This window comes from Plodia interpunctella, chromosome 5 (genome assembly GCF_027563975.2).
Source record: "Plodia interpunctella isolate USDA-ARS_2022_Savannah chromosome 5, ilPloInte3.2, whole genome shotgun sequence".
NCBI classification, from domain to species: domain Eukaryota; kingdom Metazoa; phylum Arthropoda; class Insecta; order Lepidoptera; family Pyralidae; genus Plodia; species Plodia interpunctella.
Genome location: NC_071298.1, coordinates 7,869,736 through 7,894,618, shown reverse-complemented (window position 1 = coordinate 7,894,618; position 24,883 = coordinate 7,869,736). Strand labels below are relative to the sequence as shown.

At 34.4% G+C, this 24,883-nt stretch overlaps 1 protein-coding gene across 1 annotated transcript; it reads left to right on the top strand.

The window, feature by feature from the left end:
• The first annotated feature begins 369 nt into the window (after positions 1–369).
• Positions 370–24,271, top strand: LOC128670193 (homeobox protein B-H1-like). Its single transcript, XM_053745664.1, has 4 exons — positions 370–1,174; positions 13,010–13,238; positions 22,086–22,310; positions 22,564–24,271. Exons 1-4 carry the CDS (start codon positions 1,033–1,035, stop codon positions 22,808–22,810), a joined length of 843 nt encoding a protein of 280 aa, XP_053601639.1. The 5' UTR covers positions 370–1,032; the 3' UTR covers positions 22,811–24,271.
• The last annotated feature ends 612 nt before the right edge of the window (positions 24,272–24,883 follow it).

Genomic DNA, 24,883 nt, shown 5'->3' with positions numbered 1-24,883 from the left:
TAAAACATTATCATTTTTACAACCCTCACTGGGTTGGCTCACTATGTAGTTACTTCCCAGATACCGCCAAAATTCAATCTTACTGATGGCTTATAATATTTTACGCTACCTTTATACTTGTTTTTGTTAAATACCTTCAACAAAACGTAATATGGTAACACTCTTATCATTATTATAACTATACTGCTAATAAATGTAAAAATATGCTTATTTAATGTCTTGTAATTTTGAAGCTCAACACGCTAGTCTCAATTTGGCGGGCGTGAACCAATTACTAGAGTATAGTGTCGCCAACTTTCAGTAAAACGCTGTCATAAAGTGCGATATCCCGCTGTGAGAACGCTTTATTTTGCCATAAAAGCGTTTTATCCACGTATAAAAGCTTAAATCCGCGCGGAGCTTTCCCTGGCGGCGAGTCGGCAAAAAGAGCATTAGTGGTGGCGCTAGCAACATGGCAGCGGCACGCCCAGGCGCGGGGTTGGCCGCGACGCCCGCCACGCCGCCATTGGCCAGCGCCGCCTCCTGCCCACCGCCGCACCAGCGCCGTTCAGTCGCTCTCCACATCTCCGCGGGAGTGCGTCGTGTTCACCACACGATACTACCGCAAACCTGTTCCGTGTGCGAACTTTTTGTGATCTTTCAAACTATTTAGGGACTTCAACTCTACATAACTTTTAGTGAACATTGATTAGTCAGATTAATCTAACGGATAATTTTAAGTGCGTAAATTGCTGGACTTTAGAAAACAAAACCCGAAAAGTTTCTTCGCTCGCATTACTGTCGAGAAGTGTGAACCTGTGGGACGGAACTACGTTATCTGTGCGGCGATGCGCGTTAGGAGAAGACTGGAGGAAGTGGTCTGTTGATCTGAGTGTTGTCTCGGTGATGTGCCTGGTGCGGTGACGGGCCGGGGCAGCGAGCGAGCTGGGGGCGAGCGAGGTGCTGAGCGTGGGGCGGGGGTGGCGCCCCGCGCTGGATGCGGGAGGGTCGGCGGCGGGCGTTGGCGGCGCGGCTGCCGGCGGCGCCGTGGCGATGACGGTGCAGCGCGACGAGCGCGACGCGCGCGCGCCTCGCACCCGCTTCATGATCACCGACATCCTGCACGACGCCGCGCCGCGTGACCTCAGCGCGCACAGGGACTCCGACTCCGACCGCTCGGCGACAGACTCGCCAGGTTAGTCAGTAGTCACATCAACTACCCTCATAAACCCTATCACAAACAACACAACGCCCGCTATCCTAGTCTTAATACATCACGAAAAGGTTCTAAGAAAATATCAATAAATAAGTGTACGTGTGAGTAAGAGATTTAAAATACTTTTATTCTTTTATGATTGATCTGAAGATTTTTCTCGTGAATAGTTGCCGAGGGGCCCGCTAACTAGCTCTATTTCAGAATTTTAATACCAATTACTTTATTATAAATACCAATAAGTCTGATGCGCAGCTAAATTGATTTTGCATGAGATTTTGCGGCTTTTAGCAACCAGATTTTAAAAAAAGTTACAATCCTGTACAAGCACCTAGTTGCCCTAAAAGAACACCTATAGTCCTGTATCATAACTAAAGCACGTGGCTTGTACAGTCGAGACTACTTAGGTGTCATCATCGTAGATGACAATTAGTATACCTAATTAGCTAAGTAGGCAATACATTTCAATACTATTACATAGCAATAATATAAGAAGAAGACTTATAATACAAAAGGCAAAATGGCTATTTAGGCTTAATATGTTTATTTACATTAATATATTTATATTTCGCACCAAATTTTAAATCAATACATAAACTTTTTTCTCTTTTTTTGTTAACTAGATCTTATATTGCTTAGTTTTTAAATAAAATCATTTATTTAAAAACTAAGCAATATATAAAGTTTCAAAATTAAAATTTTATATTCAGACTGAGACTTGATTAATAAAAATATTGAATATAGAACATCAAAAGCCACACATTATAATTCTAACTATGCGTATGTAATATATTCAGATAAACAAACATAAAAAGGCACTCAAAATTTTATGAGTGCTAAATGACAGTCGTAGCATTCCGTAGCACTTAAGAAAAGACATCAACGAAAATGCAGTCGATGCGCTTTCTTCGACAACGTTTATGGAGTCTTAATGTTACTGTATATTTTTATAAATCTCAGTATTTATGATATTATGAATAGTATATGTGTAACATAGTTTTCATACATCCCTATTTACAACAATATTTTACAAAAACAAAAAAAAAACGAAATAAAACTAATTTTATATATGTATTATAATACCTATGTAAAACAAAAAAATTACTAATAATTAATGCATTGCAATATTTTTATATATTATTCATAATTATTATATCAGAATATATTGTTACTAACACTAGATTAGAAGCTTCTTTGTATACTACTAACATTTTTTTTATATGAGTCCTGGATGCTCGAAATAAAGATTTTTATTTATTTATTATTATTATTTATTATATAATAACCTATTTATTATATCAGTATATAGAGCTAGATTTAAAAGTTAAGGCATATTGTATACCCTATTTAAATTTATTTTAGATTGAAATAACAAATTTTCTGTGGGTTCGATTAGGGTTGATTATATGCTTAGGGCTGTAGCATAAAAAATATAGGTACCCTTAGTTTTGCAATTAACTATTTTTAACTTTCATTATTAAATTAATTATTTCAAATATTTAATAATGAAAGAAAACTTTTATTACATTTCTGCATTGTATTTATTTTTTTGACGAACGAACACTTAATGAATGACATAATTATTGTAACAAAATTTAGTGTATTCTGTGTTATAGCGGTTTAATAAATAAACAAATCTCCTTCATCTATTGTGATCCTTGAACATTGTAAGGAAACGGTTGGTTAGGCTAATTATTTTTTATTATGGGAACAAATCGGCTACAAAATAGTAATTATCTGAAATACAATCGCGCTGGGAACTGTGCTAATCGCAGCCACGTCACGCGACTTCATATGAGTTTACTTAGAATTAGTCTAATTAATTCATTCTCATATACAACTCAACGATAAATTGGGTAGTTGCGATGCAAATTAAATAAGATATACAAGTGAAAGCTATTATACTTAAAAAACAAAAATCGGAAAGAAACAAAAAATACACTATATGTTAAATATTAATAAAATTGATTATTAAAAATGACATTTGATTATCGTGTTTCATTATGTAAATAACTAAATTCGAGTTTTTCGAATGGCTAGGTATTTCTTTTCAATTTCTATTATAAAACCGATTTCTATGAGGCAAAAATTAAGCGTAAGTGAATGATAGCGTCTATTATACGCGAGAAAATAATAAACGAAAAAAATATATTCTTGTTAAAATTAATTTTAAACACATACATGGCATCTCCTAAAACCGTGAATATTAATTAACTTAATGAATTTCAAACGTAGGCCGTGTAATCTTGGCTCAATTATAATTTCTCATTAATTCTTAATTCAGCTGCGCTCGGAACTCATTAGTGTATTCTTAGACAAATGCCTCTTATCGAGATTAAAATAACAAGTATGATTAGCATTTTAAAGGATTTTATACACAGAGCAGCTGAGCATCGTAAATGAAATAATAAATTTAAAATTTGTGTAGAATCGTTTTAATATTTTAAAAGTATTTAAATTTAAAATATAAAAATACTTTCTTATTTAAACACAAATCGTTAACGTTCAAACGCGGCTAAACTGATATTGTATAATAGAAATCATTCATAATCTTCATTAAAATAAATTTAAATTACTTATTTTTTAAGTTCATTATCAGCATTAAAATAATTGCAGCATTAAAATAATGTCCTAGTTACTGCAAATAGAAAAATAAAAATATATCGATTTAGATATTGGTATAAGACTAAGTAATGTTTGAGTTTCGATAGCATTATCCCGTCGACTATTTAATAGACAAGCCGATAAACCGAAGGCGTTAAATAAATTAAATAATAAAACGTATAATGGCAGCGATAAATACAACCCGTTTGGAACACTCTGCCCTCGAGATAACTAAGCCCTTATAAAACGCCCAAATTAATCCTGGCTGAAAGGGCTCTCGTTCTACAACGGACAAATAAAAAGAAAAAAAAACTGACGACATAATCAGCTTTTTGTCAAATGTCAAGTTGAGTTCGCTTTTTAAATTTTAAATAGCTCACCGCCGTAGCCCCGAAATCACTAGCCAATAATACCATACATTTCAGGGATTTAAATGCTTTGGGGACTTTTTATAATTAGTAACGCAAGAAGAAAGACTGCTTATTATATTACAAAAGTACATGACATCTAATGAATATAATTTTTAATATACACGTTATCTCATGAATATACCTTCCAATTACTGTACTTAACATCCGTTGGAGGCAATTAGACATCATGCAACTGTAAAATACAAAACTTCTCGCATCATAATTTGAAAAACCCACTTAGCCAGAATGTGAAAAATAACAACGTTTATTGCAATTACAGCTCATACAATCCCAACTGACAGTTTAACTGAGTAATTAATATATTGTTAATAGCAAGCTGTGTGATTAAATCGCGTAATTAATTCGTCAAACTTTATTATAGATGCTACACCTACCATTCAAATGGGTGAAGAACAAGGAGTTTCGATTTTAGGGGCAACATTATTTCATATTTCATTGATGAAATTGGTAAGTCCTAATTTAATAAATAAAATCATATAGTGTACGTGTGATGTTCTTAATACCTACAAACACCTCGTTACGTGGACGTCAAAACTCAACCTCTATGACATCTGGTGAGAAGACTCCCAAATCAAAAGTACTTTACCTATACCCACGATAAGCTGCTTAGCTTGTTGTCTCGATAAATCCTGCCTCATTCGAAATCAACTTTATCCGTATTGAAATTAAGTTCACTGTAATAATAAACCATCTCGTGACTTTTGGCATCGCGATAAGGGCATAAAAAGGTGACAATTCTTGCATCGCACCAAACTGATAACATCAAAATTTTATTGTGACAATAAATAGATTATAATTGATATAAATAGGGCCAGTTTGAGATGTCCATAATACGCTCCGTATTCGCGGCTTTGTGTCGCGTTTGACAGGCGATGCGAGCTGTGAAATTGGGTTCGATTTAAAATATAAAGGCTGGTCTCAAGATGTGATTAAACTTTTTTTTTCAAAGGGGATTATTTACAGTTTGTTTAGCCATACTAATGTTGAAACTGTCAAGCGACCCGTTTGACAATTTGGAGAAGAAACTCAATCCACGAGTGACGACACGCAGGAGCCCGGGTTATCTGATCTGTCTGACAGTTGGTAGATTTTTTTTGGTAACGCATAGCATTGACTGACAACAAATTTTATTTTGGGTTGGTACTAATGTAGTAATTAAATAAATCACCTTACCTGTTACCATTCCGTGCATATAGCTATTTTCATAGAGTAAGTACTTACAAACTCCAAGTTACTTGCTGTCATAATATTTATTTCCTGGACCTTTGCATAAATGACATTTTTAGTAAGTAAATTATAATAACAAGTACCTACATTTTCATGACTTAATACTCGTAAGTAGTCAAGTAAATTTAAGCAGAGGTTATAAATATATGTTAAATTTTCCATGATATTTGGCTTGTGATATGACTCTTTTAGGAAACCATAGCGGAAACTTGTGTGTTTGAAGTGGTGTGTACAGTGTGTAATGGCGAGCGAGCGCTCACATGAACGGCTCTCGTATAAGTATCGGAAAGTGCATCATTTTTCATTCGATTTCACACAGACATGCCCAATCATGTAGGGGATGTCTCTTTGACGTGTCCAATAATTGGACACATTTAATAGCCTCAAAACAAGCTTTATCATGAGTAAAGACAAGTATTTGTTTCTCTGAGTAATTCTAGATTGAAAAGAGAGAAATTTCTTGAGTTAAATCAGTCAACAAACAAAATCTAATATTTTTGTTTGAAAATTTGGTTTAGGTTCTCTACTATCAATGGCATGTTCACGCTAATATTATATATCTCTGTAATGTATTATTCTTTCACATTTAATTACAATTTCCAGTATCATCACTTTTGTAAACATGAAATAAATGAAAGTGAAACAGGCTAAAAATAAAAATTCTCTCCAAATAATAGTTCATTACCCGATTAAATAATGCTGTTTTAAAAATGAACTCTATTGCAAACAATCTAGTTAATCACATAGTGCTTACTTGTTTTAATTAGTGCCGCGGCAATTTTACTTATAGGAGTATTAAGTACGTAATCTTTAATTACCGGGAACTACTGCATGTCACTCACGGAGAACGATCACAATTAACGAGAACATAGAACAGACGCCTCTTAAAATTATGCGTCTCAATAGGTATTTTCGATACGTAATAGAATCGCAATGGAAACATTAGAAGTTGTATTTCTTATTAGTTTAGGAAATTAAAAAACACGTTTTATTTTATACGATGTTTATTTTAAAAAAATCTTACACCGTCACAAGTGAAACTTACGAAAACATGTATTATTATGTAAAAATGTCATGCTATGGATATAATTTATCAATTTGTGAAATTTCGCTAAAATACTGCATTTAGTTACGTGCTTGAATGAATAGCAAAGCACATAACTATAAACGTCATGTGATTTATTGTTACATTAATTAATTTCTGTCGTTAAATAAGAGAAAACAACCGTACAATATAAATTTGACTTAACTATGCCAAAGCGTAACCGTTTTACCCAATACCAGTACGATTAAAAAGAATCGTAAATTCTCATCGTAAGACAGGTGCATTAAAAATGATTGCACGGAATTAGCAAAACATTAGTTGAATAGGTGACGTAAAAACAAAATGAGATTTATATTACATCTAATCCAGTAGCGAATCGCAGTTACGAGTATAACATGCGCATGCGAGCATAAATTATAGTAAGAAATGTAAAAAAGCATATTCATCACTTTATACTTACAATTAGGATTAAAAGTATAATGCATAGTCAGGATACTCGTAATACCAAGTATCGGATATTGGGTTTAGGTACTACGTATGTAACACGTTTAGTAATTTATATAGTAAATTGAAACTATAGATACGAATATAAGTATCTATAGTTTTTATAAACAATATTTGAAAGGAATATTGTGGTCGAAAAGTTAAGAAAGATTTTGTCGTAAGTAAATAATGTATTCTTCTACACACTGTATAATTTGTACCGATGATATAACATGTGTGTATTGTCTAAACACATTACGCTCTCATAGTAGTCATCCGCCATTGTGGATAAATTAATTTTTAAACTGAATAATATGTTGCATCTTTATTATTTTTTTATTATTTGAAAGATTTGTATATTCTCTAGTTGCTATACTTTGCAATGTACAGTCGCTTTCTTTCCTGAGTATCGTTACTAAGTTACCTATATATCTATTAATATTTTCTAAGGTTAAAATTAAACATACGTTAATTGCACCGGAATTGTATTTTAGCAACATTGTAAATAAACACCTTTTAAACTTAATTATACAGTTTTAATAGCGGCAGTAAGTACTTAGATCTTTAATAGGCATCTGCTAGCTTATTGTACTGTATAATTATTACAAAAATTTGCAAAGGTGTCCGAGGAAGAAAATAGTTTTTCGATGTACCTATAGCGAACCAAGTGCGGTGGTTACAAATTCTTAATTTATTTAAATGAATGAGGTTTTTATAATAAAATAAAATAGGCTATCCTGATCATATAATATAGCCAAAAGTGTTTGTCGCAGTGAACAGGTTGCTATGGGAGCTCTAATTATCCTTGCATCGCTGCCCCGCGAGCTAGCGTTGCTGTAATTAGGTAAATTGTATAAACGGCATCAGACTATTATTTAGTTCGTTGCCGGTTTAGATTATAATTGCAATCAGATTAGTTATCTTACTCCATTTGATGCAATGAACATATTTATGTAATGGGCATCATCAAAAATAAACACTATTTAGTAACGATTGCAAGTCTAGATTTTTGCTTCATATGTTGAGTTAGCTATAAAAGTACTTTTAAATTACAATAAATTTATATGTATACCTATACATACATATATGTAAAATAAAAACTTTTTCACCTGGAGTTCTACTCGAACTATGGTTAGTAGTCCTCTAGTCTCCTACACATAATTTTGAAACTTAAATTTGTGGGTGTCTTAGAAATGAACACTATGCACGTTTAGATTTCGCAATAAGTCTACACAAGTATTTTCCTCATACAGATGACACGTTATCTGCTATATCACATTATAAAAATGAATAGGCAATAATTTTAATTAATTGCGTGATTGTTAATATTTTCATACCCGTCCGTGGGCATGTGGGTTTCACACATACACTTTGACAATCTGTTTTGAACTTCCGCTTTTATTATTTTTATCTAAATATGTAATTTCTTAGTTTTTGTAATATGATTTATGGGATTTTAGATATAACCTAAAGGAACTGACCTGACAAAAATTTTCAAAACCCCACCCCACATAATGTGGGAAAGGACCAAGTACGAGAAGCAGATGTACCTATCTACAACTCGTATACATAAGCAAAGTGCGTACAGATAAAACTTACCCCAGAAAAGTAGAAACCCCTAAACAAAATGTGGCAAACCTGTCTAAGCCCGGGCTCGGTTAGCCCTACATCTTCATTTCATTGCAATACAATTCAATCAGAAAGCATCCAGACATTTCTATTTCTGATAGAAGAGCATTTTCACTTTAAATTTGTTCAAATTATCATGGAAATAGTAGCAACATAAGTGATGTTGTCGACCGTACAATATAATTGCACATTTGAAACGGCAGTGCAGGCGCCAATGCCAGTATGGACAATACGTTTACTATCCGTCAGTATGTCACCTCGCACGAAGGCCAACCATTCCATTTGATTAATTTAAATTGTATGATTTAGGCTATTTATATAATTAACTAAGAAAGCGGATTTTTATACAAACTTTCAACCCCCATTAAAGTTATTTGGAAGATGATTTTTTAAAAAAGTAGCCTATGTTTGAACGAGGGTCTTTAACTACATGCATACAAATTTACAAAATCGGCCCAGTGGCTTAGCCGTGAAAGCGGAACAGATAGACAGACTTTCGCATTTATAATATTAATATTGAAGTATGAATTCTCAGGTGGATGTATTAAGATTACCCATTGGACCACGACTGCACACATATCTACCTGTAGACTACAGTCACAATGACATTTATCATTATGTTTTTCTTATCGAATGAGTTATAATATTGCTAACAATGATGTCAGATTTTATTTAAGTCACCTATAGATAGGCAAAATATAATTTATTGTGATTATTTGATGGGAATTTATAATTATTTTCTTACTAATTGTTATCAAACTTATTATCCAAAGTATATTAATATTTTAAAGTATATAACTCCTTTATTATGTCAATTAAAAATAACGTTATTGGTACATTGGTGCGACCTACATAGCTCAAGATTATTTCGCATAGTGATTGGATCATTTGTTAAGCAATTAAAACTGGATAGAAATCAATCAAGCCTCGCTCAAGTAACATAATATTCCATTAACAAGGCAAAGTGTCGACTGTCACAGTCACATTGCGTAGTAAGTACAGTCGGCAACAAAAGTTGCCGACTGTACTTACGCTACACCAAGGTCCAAAATTGTTTCAGTTATAATTACATTAACATTGCTATCAACACATGTAATTCATATATTCCTATATGCTCATAAAATTGGTTAAAACAGCAATTATTACAGCATAAAATCTCATAAAAAAATCCCAATTGAATTGTCTTTTTGTTATATAGACATAAAAAAGGAAAGCACAGAATGCCCGCTTAATGCATTGCAGTTTTTTATGCAATACACATGTAAGTAACATAAGTGATCGTGCTCGAACGTATGACACTAATTAGGTTACATTATCTCACTATTACATTTATTTATTTTGACGACCTCGGTGGCGCAGTGGTAAAGTGTTTGCCTCTGAACCGAGAGATCCCGGGTTCGATCCCCGGTCGGGTCATGATAGAAAATGATCTTTTTCTGATTGGCCCGGGTCTTGGATCTTTATCTATATGTGTATAATATGTTATAAAATATAATATCGTTAAGTTAGTATCCCATAACACAAGTCTTGAACTTACTTTGGGGCTAGCTCAATCTGTGTGATGTGTCCTAATATATTTATATTACAGATACATTGTTTCACTATTCCAGGCATAGATTTACAAAGTCGACGCCAAAATTCCTGTTTCAGTCTTCAATTTATTGTTTTATAGTATGAGATTACTTGCCGCTGGACACGGTAGGTAGTCGTAAAAGTCATGTCAGATGCCTATAATATATAAGGCGACTTGATTGAAATTTGATACCAATGTTAGCAATTAATATACTCGAAAAGAAAAAGATTTATTGTTATAGAAAGAAGACATAATTTTAATAATCCATATTTAGGTACAATCGTTTTTAAGGAAATTAGTTATACCACGGTTTCATTCTGTTTTGACTATATTTTATATTGTTACCTAATATCTAAGGAGAATATTACCTGCAAGTATGTAATGGTTGTACTGTAATATAATGTACTACATAACGGCTTTGAAATATTAGATTATGCTCTATTAAATTGTTTAATGCCTTGTTCTATCAAAACTTCTATTTGTCAACGTTTGTTGTAGCTTGGGCAATAGCTCCGCCCACCTTGCATGCTACAGATATCACAGAATGTGACCAAAACTGTAACAACTTTTTAATATGTATATTTTACGTAAGCACACAGAGCTCCTTTAATATGCATAGGTGCATTATTGTTCACTAATGACAATAATTTTCACGGTCGGGCAAGCCCGGTCGACAGTTGGAACTTATTATAATAAATTAACGGCGGCGTTCCCTAATGGGCCTGCATAGCGTAATTACGTTCAATATTACAAACTGCTAAGGGTCCTTTGAAAAAATCGCCAGATATTGCGGTTGTATAAAGCTTGGTGTCCAACAAAACAGCGAGACACTCTACGTAGTCTACGTTTAACTTCTCTCTTTATATTTAAATCATACGTAATATTCTTATACAGGGAAGTATCGTGGTTGACATATTTGATGATTTGTTTTTCTAACAGTTTAACTTAGCTGGTACCTAAAGTCTATTTTACAAAGATTTTAATGTAGATTTTAATATAGCAACTAACAACAACATAGGTGGTAGTGAGATTGCTCATTACTACTTACATTATTATTATTATTTTCAGTGGTATTTTTCACATGTTGTGAATACTCAGCTTAATCCCAGCAACCGATGCCGGCCAAGCCCCTTACACCATGGGAAACGATTTACCCTTTAAATGGAAATACTTAATCCCAGTGTTGCCAAATTACCAGTCGTTTAAATCGACTTTTTTTGGTATTTCTTGTACCTCATTTCCATCTTGTACAGAGAAATCAACATTAAGTTGTTAAAATTATCTTAACATACATAAAGTCGAATTGGCTTAAATTAAACATGAATTTGAGGAACTGGAAGGTGTGGTGGTATTTGCAAGTGTAAATGCCAGCAGTTATCGACAGTTTATTGCAATAATAATACGATTCAAGTCGAGTCTTCAATATAATATTCACTGGAGACACTAATTCATTAAAAATAGATAAGAGAAGATTTATGATAGAATTTCAATTCTGTGCCACAGAAAAAACAACATCAGAAAACTTTACTTCTAAGTATGAAGTTTTGAAGTCTTTATCAAAAATATGTAACTATATCTAGTTGTAGATTATTTTCTATCGATAAGTTTAACAAAACTTCTCTGTAACGTACAGATATACATCAAAATTAATGCTGTTGAATATTTAAATAAGTTCCAAGGGCTGCGTGTGACCGCGCGCGGGTGGCAAACCGCAGGCCGCTCCTACACTCGACTGCGCTAATGCCTCACACATTATACTCTTAATCCTGTCACCTTTTGTTTTTGCATTCGCAGTGTTTACAACGGACGACAGATTCTTAGGCTTTATTTGTTAATATTAAGATTGAGTTTTACGCTTGTGCAAGCATTTTAAAATGCTGATGGAAGAAATCAACTCATCAGATATCTACATCCAAACAAATCTACTAACTTTACTCAGTTTTCATATTGTTTACTTACATATTAGTGGTAATTATTCAGATAAACAATTGATCAAAATCTTAATCGGAAAAAATTTGCTACTACTAATCCCTTTTACTAATCCCGGTTGTTTAACTTATTCGCACAACCCGACGAATCAACTGAACTATTTAATTAACAAAATGTATTAGGCGATATAGCAAGGAAGCAAATTGAGAGGATATAAAGATCGGTGGGTGACAATTATCGATCTGTAAACAGTGACAAACTGTCGCGAAGATAAGTAGCTTACTAAGGCATGACAGCAAGCGAGGCAAGTGATGTTGAAGGAAACTCGACCGGCCGCCGACCACAAGAAGCCCTGCGCGGCTTCTGAGGACGGCTGACCACACTACAGGCTGCACTTCCACTGCTACGGAGCTGAGCTGATTGTTAATAGCCTGTGAATTTATATAAATCATAATATTGTGCGTTATTTATTTTCTGCTCGTTCCGCTCGCTCGCTCCCGTGAACATTTAAAAAAAGTAGCGAGGAGTAGATTACCTAGGACGTACCACAGATTATGTATTGACCTGTATTTCACAGGGACTTTGTCCTATCACCTAAATGATTAATGCTTTTTTTCTTATATAATATATTTATTTTCTATTAAATATACAGCATTTCATTATTCGATCTTTTCTCATATCTGCTTTAGTGGGAAGGCACCCTTATTCTTGCAGGACTACCAGTATATCACCTCGTAGGTTTCATGCGGATTTTGAGATCACGTATAATGATTCTTTGAAAATGTTTTTTAGGTTTTAAGTTCATACATCATACCAATGAATACGATAATACAACAAAAAGATAATAATTAGAAGAAAAAGTTTTATTTTCTTTATAATTGTATTTTCATTCGCAGGTGTAAAGGATGACTCTGACGACGTGTCGAGTAAAAGCTGTGGTGGAGACTCCTCGGGGCTGGCGAAGAAGCAGCGGAAGGCGCGGACAGCCTTCACCGACCACCAGCTGCAGACCCTGGAAAAGTCCTTTGAGAGACAGAAGTACCTCAGCGTGCAGGACCGCATGGAGCTGGCTGCCAAGCTCGGCCTCACCGACACACAAGTTAAAACTTGGTATCAAAATAGACGGTGAGTTTATGAAATATTATTTGTTTCGCTGTGCTTTTAAGACAAGGGCCTAAGATTTCAAGAGTCAAAAGCTAAAGATAAATGTGTGAATATTGTTGCGAAGAAATAAGTCTTACAACTACAACTAGTTACTACATATATTCGATTTCGGAATATTATGAATTTTGATCACCACTATAAAAATTAAATGGTGCAGTCGTGTTCACTAATTGCTCATATATAACGTTACCTATGTTACGTTCACCACCGGATTTACCTCCTAATAAATATCTGTGGGAGCTTGGCTGAGAGATATGGACAACTCCAAACTTTTTTTATTTCAAGAAGTATAATATCTACGTTCACTATGGTTGAAATTATATGAAAGTTTGCTGTATGTAGTAGTAGCCAATATTTTAGAATATTCAGGTGTAAAGCATATCTATCATTTTAATAACATCGTTTCAAAGATGCGTTATGGGTTTTTATTTAAATGTAGTGGTTTTTGATAGAGGTCAATGGGTATTATTGGTCAGTTCTCACCTGTATTGGCGGCCAGCGTGTTGGCGCCATGATAACATCTCATGAGAGCGGCGCTGGCGCAGGCGGCCGTTCTCAAAGCACTTGCTGACTCAGCCCGCCACTGCTACCGACTAAATACAGCTTAGCTTATACTTTTTTATACGCTTGTTCCGTTTAAAAATAAATGCAATTATTCTACACGTAAAGTACAGTCAACTAGGTTGAATGGGTATCGGAATTGGTACTCGAAAAGATTAATTTAGTCCTAATATTTATTTATTTATTTATAAGGAGCAAGTTGTTCCAAGTGGCAAGTAAGAGTAAGAAAGCAATAGTAGTAAGGAAAAAATCGATACACCATATACAAATTAGACTTAGATTAGATTTTTACATAATTAATTTCTTTGGAGAATATTTTTAAAACCTTTTATCGTTAACTTGGTAGTTAAAATGTATCCTTGGAACAAAGGTACTATGTCATGGTGTTTTTCATTATCACATCATTATACGATGTATATGTAATAAATAAATAGTACCTACGTAATATTTTGTTGCGCTAACAATTATATATCAAATACCATGGAATTAGTAATACGCCGTACCCATTAAAACTATGGAAATACAAATACCATGGAATTGAAAAAAATCCATGACAAACACAAAAAGCAAAAATGTTTTTTTATCAAATGTCAATTTTTATTTGTAATAGTAATTTTTTTTATATGTATCCGAGTGTACCGCGCGGCTATTTCAAAAACAAACGTTTGTAATTAAGGCCCGCCCGCCGACGAACCGTGGACTCCATATAAAAACTACGCCACATTAAAAAAAGCTTGTCTAATTTTCTATTGATTTAATACAATTTCTATAATCGTCCGCTACTAGTGTATCTTTTATCAGAACTTAGATATAGAGGTTGGAGATAATTTTAAGAATAATTATTTCAATAACAAATGCATGTTTTGCTCTACCAGTGTAGAGTCTACCATTGGTAAATAGTTTTCCTATGTTTTATTCCCAAGAAGCATAATATGTAACTACATGTATATTATTTACAGTAAAACTATGGTTTTATCAATGAAGTATAGTAGAATTGGTAAAACTTTGAATAATAAACTTTTTTTTATTGGGATACATAGAGAACAAAAGCTGTACCTAACTAGAGGCGTCGCGCGGTCACCGCACACAGCGCAGTGGTCGCACGTCCGGCCTCCTTCGACTTTTTCACTCACCACACTTTTTGCTTCGCTTTTTGTTGATTTTCTTTAATTTACACTAAACTAATGTTTGGGCTTCGATTTTTCGGTTCGTGAAAGGGTGTGAAATCGGAGTTAATTGAAGGATGTAATGGCTTTTGTAAGCGGTCACTTTCTTCTGGTGCCGACGAAGCCGCCGCTGCCGCAAGTAGGACGGCCATACCCACCAATTTACGAGCGTGTGGGAGCGACCCTGCCGCATTATACGTTTGTGCCTTGTAATTGTTATTTTAAATAACACAAAGGAAAAATCTTATTGAGCCTCTTTAACTCGACCAAAATAATTTGCGTTAATTACAGGTGTGCCACTTGCTCGGGTCATTATAACGAAAATTAATTGGCTACACACATAAATTCTATTATGTTCGTAATTAGTGATTATTCTCTACAAACAATTTAATTGTCGAGCAATTAAGAGAACTTTTGCACACTTAGCTATTTTTATAATCTAAGTTACGTACTTATTTATGTTTACTTTTTATGAAAGTATAATTACAGACCCGCTTCCAATCTACTAAGATTTTGACATTTATTTGCGTGTAATATATTCTGGACGTTAATATTTTGTCAGAAAGGTATATATACTTATCAGTGATATCATCATGAACAGGTACTAATTTGAGTATTAACCAAAGCAAAGCCAGTAGCAATAAGTTCTGCGCCTGCGATCAAACCTGCAAGGCTGCAAGTCACCGGCGCGCCGGCGCCGGAGGCTCTCGCTAGTCATTACGAGGCTTCCGCCGACATTTTTGACTCTAATCATTTGTAGGTTTCGTCCATATAGGGCCGCGTAACATAGAAGTCCGGAGTCGATTAAGTTTAGATAATAAATGCCTTATTTTAACCCTATATTGAAGTTACCCATAGGTAACTGATTGTAATTGCATTATATTTGGGAAGGCTATAAAAGTTGTCTTAGTTGGTTAATATAACCAGACTTTCAAAGCTTTTTAGCTTTATAACAAATAATATTTATTGAATTCCTAAAACAATTTCCACCATATTCGTTAAAATTTAAAAATATCTCATTTTGCAGAGCTCAAGAAGCGGCATGCAAATTACTACTTAGATGGTCCGTGTATGATTCAGGGCAAAATCATTAAACTCCAAATGTGTTTGTGGCTGACCGAAGCTCGGCTATAAATTGGTTACAGCCCAGGAGCTAGCTTCCCATTTTATTTTATTTTTTAAAATATATCTGATCTACCAATTTTTGATGAAGCTAGTGTTATCTGTTTTGTACATCCTTTACTCGTTCGCGACAAAGATTGATAAAATACAAAAATCGAACATGACTTAGAGAAGCTGGGATCATATCCGGAACCCTGTGATGCTACTATTCTAGTAGTTATATAGCAGACATTGTATTAGAGTCATTTACAGTTGTATCCCTGTTGGCGCCGATATTTTTGTCATTGGTTTGAAATTGTGTATTGCATAATTTCAAACCATTGCATCCCGAACTAGGCACAGGGCTGTCGACAGCCGTTTATCGTCGTTTAGTCAGCGACGGTAATACCCGCGATTATATTACTGATGACGACCCTAATGATGGACTACCACCGCGCAGTATAATTGCCACACGCTGCCATCATATGTCCCGCAATTTCTTCATTTCATTTTTATGACCTAGAACAAATTACACAGCTTATATCAGTGAAAAGTATACCTCAGTGGAATCTTAATAATATCACAGAATAAGACATTATTTTTCTTATCATTATTTTTCATTAACTGTTTTCCGTTAGTTGTACCTACTGCTTGTAAAATCAAACTAACGATTAATTAAAAATTCGTTATATGTTCAGATCGAATTTCACCCACGCAAGCAGACCATAACAAAACAATGTCGGGACTAACATAAATGTATTACCCATCAACTATCTAAAATATAGCAGGAAAACCTAGTATACACATAGTAAAGTATAGTATAGTATAGTATAGTAGAGTATATATATATATATATATATATATATATATATATATATATATATATATATATACTAACTGCCCGCGATGCCGAGCTACTTTACACCTTTAATTTATTTTAAACTTAGTACTTTACTCGCGCTCTTCGGTCGACACTCTTTATTGTATAAATAGATAAAGTCAGTGAGAAAGTATACCGGCTGAAGGGGTGGCTAAGCTGGGTGGCCGCTCAGGCAGTGGATACAAAACGGCATCTCAGCTTGCTGAAAATAGCGGCAAAAATGCCCTGCTCATCGTCTTCTTCTCTTCTTAAGGTGCCATGATTAATTCAAATTTTCCCTTATTGATCAACATCACACAGAGCGCTTACCTCAACATAAATCAAAAGAGTTTAAAAGTTGAACGACGGGGTGGACCAGTGGTGGTATAGGGATTGGTCCAGTATAGTCGGCTCTGCTCTATCCAGGTGCGCCGGACGTCGTTGACTGATCATCATTCGGAGAGCTCCAAGCCTAGCTTTTTTATTTGGGTAGTTCGGTGGCGAACAGTGATCACGAACGCAATTCGACATAAACATGATATAATTGCCCTTACCTTTGCCCGCCCCTTAGTTTCTATATATGAAATAATAGATGAAAATAATATAATAATCTGAAGTAAACACCTGTTAAGATAAGAGATGTCGTTAATTTAAACTAACGGCGAAATAATTTAATTGCCAAATCAACAATCCATTTTATCTGGGTTCGATAATACTATTACAATTGATATCAAGTTTTTTGACAAATAATATAATTTAAGGAAGAAAGTACAGTATTATGATTAAATCTTGAACTTTTTAAGTCGTAACTACAGATTCATAGTACCTCGGTATAACTTTATAAAGTACTGTCTGTACCTAAGTACTATAATATATATAAAATAAATATATTTAGATAAGTTCGAAGTGCAAACTGAAACACGTTTGCAACTAAGCTGTGTTCACTAAGCGGTGTTAGGTTACAGGTAAATTTGTATCATTTGAATAAACGGCTCTCATCACTTCGCTTTCAGAACGAAGGCTGATGCACACGAGTTCAAACATTTTAACTTGTATTCAAAAGTTTCCTTTTTCTTCTTTTTAATCAACATCATAAATGTCGGTCAGACGAACATTAAACGACTTATATTTAAAACTAGCGGCCTATCCCTGCTTTGCTCGGGTTGAACCATAATAAATTATACACTAAACCTTCCTCAGGAATCACAGTGTCTATTAAAAAACCCGCATCAAAATTCGTTGCGTAGTTTTAAAGATCTAAGCATACATAGGGATTGACAGCAGGAAGCGACTTTGCTTTATAGAAAATGTGTGTAGTGATTTATAGAAAATGTGCATTGTCTATGTTATAAAAAATTAACACTAGGATATGAAATTAAATGACTAGTTTGGAAAGTCTTTATTTGAATTGGAAGATAACTAATATACGACTTAATTTTTATTCGATGAGAGATACTTGAAGACGGGAATGAATAACGTTGCACTATTTGTAAGGGGAATTAAGTAAATGAACAGTCAATAAAGATTACTAATAGCAAAACATTAACGCTGTATACTCGTACATTGTAGATAAGTACTAACTGGTTTGTATCTCTTCATATTTGTACCGTTTGTATTTAGTTAAATTATAATTATCTATTTGACTATGTAAAAAATATAAATTTACAAAGGTACCTATAAGTATAAATGTATAAGTACTAACAAACACCCTGAGTCCCAAGAACATAGGGTTCTCTCAAACTTTTACAATACATTTTGTTTATTGTCTCAAATTGATTAAATTTAGAAAATAGCCTAGTTTATGTTAATTCAATTTATTAAAATTTGTCATTTCCAATGAACTACATTACTTATTACTACATATTATCTCGATTATTTCCACAACTTACCTACGAAAAAGCCTTTACACGACATTCCATATAATAGAAATTATACTTGGGTATAGATCCCAAATTCTCAGTGTATCGAATACATGAGTATATCGAATTGAAAGTTTAGATTCCCTACGTGTGAGCGCATCTTTGTAATGACACACCGCGTGTTCCGTGGGTAGCTACCAAGAAACGAACTAATCGCTTATGGCAAACAACCGGCTAAATTACACGTCCAGAGACACTGGAATCGAACCAAGGACGCTCAGGTCACCGGGCTTATCATTTAAACGATAATCATTATGCTACGAATGCCATTTCTGTTTTAGCCGGATTTTAATAAGCGCATCGCATTATCTCCAACTTGTAATTTTGATCTTTTAAGGCAAATCGTGATGCAAGATAATTGTAACTTCATTTTTAGAGTACACAAGACATAATGGCCACAAAATATAATAACAACTAATTAAGTTATACAATCCACGAATATAAATTCTAGATGTCTCTAACAACCTCCATTACAACGTGTATTATAATTAATTTATTGTTGGTCATGTCATAATCAATGTAGTTAGTTCAAATCTAGATCTGTATATGGTATAATATCTATATACCTAGAAAAGCTAATTTGACTTATTCAAATAGGTATTTTAGTGCAACGATAGGTCTATTTTGAGATGACAATAAAATTGTAACATTATCCTGTTATGTAAACATAATACCTCTAGTAAACAATAAAAGCTCTCGAACTTTAAGCTATTCCCATAAGAACACTCGTACAAACACGTTTCTGTAACTTTCTAAGCAGCGTATAAATAACGTTCGAGTTCAGCTCAAATTGGGCCGATTGCGATCGGCGCAAAACGGCCCAAGTGCCAGTCGAGCAAACACGCCGATCGATGAAACATCTCTTTGTTTGCCGGATATACAAGCCGAATTCGCATCACGTCGCCCAAAAACCCAAATCGAGATAAACAACCTCCCCCTTGGAGAGGTCGAAATCGGGAACGTTTTACCGAACGATTTTAGTCTTTAACTTGAACTGTTAAGGCGTGTTTTCCGACAAACCTACTCGAACAACAATTGAATCAGTTCACGCAGCATCAAATCACTAAACCACTGGGCGGAGCGTATCTGACTCCGCCGGGGACGCGAGACAGAGACGGTAAAAACTTGTCTGACTTCACTTGTTTCGAGTTAGAAAGAGAGAAGGGTATTATCTGTTGAGATATCTTGAGACGGCAGTCCAAATTTAAGTGCTCTCCTAGAGCTTTTTGTTCAGAACCAGTGGCTGCTTTAAAAATAATGGTGTCACTAAGCAGATTGCCTCTCATTCAACACTTGACAATTAAATAAGTGGTTTTTCGTGAAGATGTTCATTAGGTAGAAACCACCTGTCTGCATAATGTGATTAATGGGTGCAAAAAGTGAAGATACTTTCGATCTATCAGCTGTCATTAAGCTGAAAATATAAAACGAAGCTAATACGAATCCAAACGCAAAATTGGTTTAAAGAGACACGAGAACACGATTTTAATAGTATGGATGGTTATAAATAATGAGATGACATCAATCATTAAAAAAAGACGAGCGATGAACATCTGAATCCCCTCATTTACATTTAATAAAATTAAATGATGCATTTATAGAAATTAATTAACGAGGTAGCCAGTGAACCGTCGTAACAACCGCAGCCCCTCGAGGAGTCGACACAACAATAGCTCCTGCTAATAATAACAATGATGATGCGCAGCAATAACTGAAAATATCGAGGGAGCAGAATTTATACAGAATATGTGTGGTCTTAAAACATCGTTCAAAAACTTCGACTTTCTAATTGAAAGATTCAATTTATCAATATTAATTCAATGTATCTAAAATATCTTTATCTATAGAACTAAAACCATTCAGATATTTTTGATTCCCTAAAAAAATCTAGTATTGTTTGTCAGGATTTTTCACCAAATATAATTTAAAACTTAATTAAGATCGTTATACATCACTGTATAACGATCTTAATTAAGAAAAATAAATGCAGTAAGTAATTGATACGGCTAAACAATAACTAAATTAGATGTTGGGTTGTGTACAAAAATGAATAAATAGATTAGCAGAAGACGAAGCAATACCTATAGCTTTTCCTTCTGCACCTTTATCATTTTGAGCCAGCACAGCAATAACAACTCCCTCGGAATTAATAAAAAGCTCACTCGATGACAATAACGAAGCTCTTGCGGTGGAACTAATCGAGGACTCGCGAACTAAATTAAATTTTACAATTGGGGATGTTTTGTTATTCTACGACGCGAATACCACAATAATTATTTGTAAATAAAACCAACCAACGATGAAGTACAGAATTCTCTTTATATAGCTCTCTCTCTTTGGAAGGCCAACGCACCAACATTTGGGATGTTAAAAATGGCCGATGGTGATGATGAATATAAAAATACGTTTTCATCTAAGTATGATAAGAATCTGTAATAAGAATTTTAAAACATGACGAAATATCGCATTACCAATTACTATAAAAGGGGTTCTTAACATATGATATCTCCGTATAAAGATACTCTTGCAAAATTTCTGCGCAAATAGCTGTTTCAAAGAGTTCTTCAACTAACTTCAATGTATTAAGATACAATATGAAATCAATAAATGTCACATTACGTTTGAGAAATTGTACCAGACTAATGCTATTTATTTTGGAAATCTTAAAAACTTTCTTCCTAATAGCTACTTGGCATAAACAGATAGGCAGTTAAAAAAATCTGTGGCTTCTCAGCAACAATATCGCGTAATTTATATAACGTCACCCTTTCCCAACCGCATCAAATAAATCAAATTAAAGTACTAGACCACGCTCCAATGAACCCGCGAGTGCCCAAGACGTTTTGTCAAATTTATTATTTTATTTATAATTTTTTTTATATTACTCGTTTCATAGACATATCTTCATTGTGCTCTCGAGTGGTCTGTGACAAATTTGATGACGATTGGGGTCACAAACTCTGTAGGGTTAGTGATCTATTGCTTTAGGGACCATAAATGATAGTTTAGAGAATTTTAGAGTCGATTTAAATAGCTAATGTGGCATAAATCAGTTTTGTGTAGATTCTTGTGGGATTCAGTAACGATCAGTGACAACTTTGTTGGAAAATTTAATCGTCTGTGAAGTTTTTTAAACCGATATTATGAGAAAGTTTTGATGATTTTATTCTCTGATAGACTAAGTAAGATTTTTTGTTGACAGAACGAAATGGAAGCGACAGACAGCCGTGGGGCTAGAACTGCTGGCAGAAGCTGGTAACTACGCGGCTTTCCAGCGGCTGTACGGGGGTTACTGGGCAGGGGTGCCGGCATACCCGGCGCAGCCAGCGCCGGCCGCCGCCGACCTATACTACCGACAGGCGGCCGCCACCGCAGCGGCTGCAGCCTCAGCCACCGCTAACACCTTGCAGAAACCATTGCCATATAGGTCAGTTCTGGGTTTTTAATATATTGGCATATGTAGTTAGTACGGGAAAGTGCAAGTGGAAGATAAAATGCATCAAGAAGATTCAGAAGGCATTTCTAAACTATACTTACCCATGTTAAGGTACATAAGGATTCCAAAATGTATATTTTCTTGTTTGTGCAGTAGATTTTATCCTAGAACATAAATAATTTCAAATATATGTAGGTACTTGTGATTCGGAATATGTTTAACAATTTTTTCCAATTCTTAACAGGTTATATCCAGGTGCACCACTTGGCGGCGTTCCTCCTCTCGGCTTAGGTATTCCGGGGCCCTCGGCACATCTTGGTTCCCTAGGGGCTCCCGCGCTGGGTGCCCTCGGGTACTATGCCCAGGCGCGCCGCACGCCCTCGCCCGACCTCGACCCGGGCAGCCCGGCGCCCCCGCCGCGCTCTCCCAGAGAACCTTCGGTCGAAAGACGCTCAGATGACGATGAAGATGATGAACCTATACATGTTTAATAGTAGTGCTCTAAAGGTACTTTTAACAATGGGCAAACCAGTGATTGTGACTTTAAACAAATAGTGTCTAGAAAATCTAGTGTCTGTCTATACAGAAAACGCTGCTCAAAGTGACAATTGTGGATATAAATATGAACAAAAGTGATATGATGTGCTTCATTTGCTTTGGACAAAATTAAGAAGCCATAATTGTTTGTAGTAATCCTGATTTACGTTGGCTGCTCGTTTATTATGGTTTCCTTATTAGTATTAATTACTACTGTCAGTATTCACAACACTATAGACAAATATTTGTTGAATAGGACATTTTTACCGAGACTTGGTGGTTATTGGGAAGAAAAAAATATTCGTAAATTATGGACAACGAGTCCAAGATATGTGATATTATATGCCCAGTTTTGATAAGAAATAATGTATAAAATTGATGTTGTGTAATATTAAAATTAACGATTAGAATAAACATGCTTCGTAAGTCAATATAACATACCTACATAGGCTGGAACTTAAGGATTTCCATCCATCTAATGATGAAAACAACATAATAATCTATATTTTTTGTCTCTATTTTATTTAAAAATCAAAGCCATTGTTGATTTCTGATTAGAGTGCGATACGCACTTTATTCAGCCAGCCTAATTGAAGTACTTACACATTTTTATGTAGACAGTATAAATTTTCCAATGAATAGAATACGTAACTACAGTAAAAAACTTTATAAATAACTTTTTCACATTGAAAACACTCTTGCAGAGTTGTAATCATTAATCGATCTCTTTGACGCAGAAATGGATGTCAGAGTAAAAATGTTATACAGCCTCCTTTTTTGCTGTCATTTGTCATCTGCGCTTGGACAAAAAGCCCTAGGTCACAAAATAAGTACATATAATTAACATAGCTATTTATTCGTTACACCTACCGCGTCATAAACGTTCCTAATAACTAAACTAAATAATTGAACACTTTAATGAGTTTAAATTAGTTTGAGTACAAAAAATGCCAGTAAACACATACTTAGTTCTCATTTTTCGCATTTTCTTGGATATATCTTTTACACCTCGTTAACACCTCGAATCGAATAAATAGGAAGACCTAAGATGTTGTAAGTACTCATTAAATATGTGATAAAAGTATATATTTTGGTTAAATTGTTTACTCTGAAGTCGACACTGATCCACTATGGTTCGAAGCATCATATAAGATAAGACGCAAATGTCGATTAAAGAATCGACACAACATTGTGCAAATAAACTGTATATTATATAAAACTATATATTAATTATTATTCATATTCTGTAGGTATGTATTACTAGTATAAAATACACTTGAAGTATTAATTGTATGTAATAAAGTACCTAAAGCTATTTTAGTTTATAGCGACGATGTACTTAAGCAATCCGAGATGTGGCATTTTATGTCCAATAGATTTTGTGGTGTTTTTTAAATTAAAATGTTGTCAATTAACACAGACTTTATTTTCGATGCACCTGTTGATAGTCTTAAATTTCAAGTTTGTTTATTTTTGGACACACGAAATGTTCTTTTCATTTTCTTTTATCTATGGATATATCCATAGCAATATTGATTGGCATTAAAGAATAATTTATTGATTACAAAATTTCAACTTCCAAATTTAAAAATAAATGACAATGCACATTACTCGTTATTTCATTATTCCAGCCTGCATAAAACAAGCTCGATGAATTAGTTTTTCAACATTTTAATAGGCCAATAATTAAAACATTACGATAATGCATACAAATGTCATAGATCTCTATTAATGAGTTCAAGTTAATTTAGAACTGAATGAGACGTTATAGAATAAAAATGCACTCGTACCTAGATATAGTATGTGAGCGGTAGCATGGCTGCGGCTAATACCACTTTGTCACGCCACCGACTGAGGTGTCGACTCCGCGGGCCTATTACCCCATGTTAAATTGTGTGTGCTATCTCCATTCGCAACCATGGACTTCCGTGCCGACTGCAGTATCGTGTACACCAGGCTCATTATAAAGGTTATATAGAGCTCAGTTGTTTCAAAGTGAGACTAATCCTATTGCATGATATCAGTAT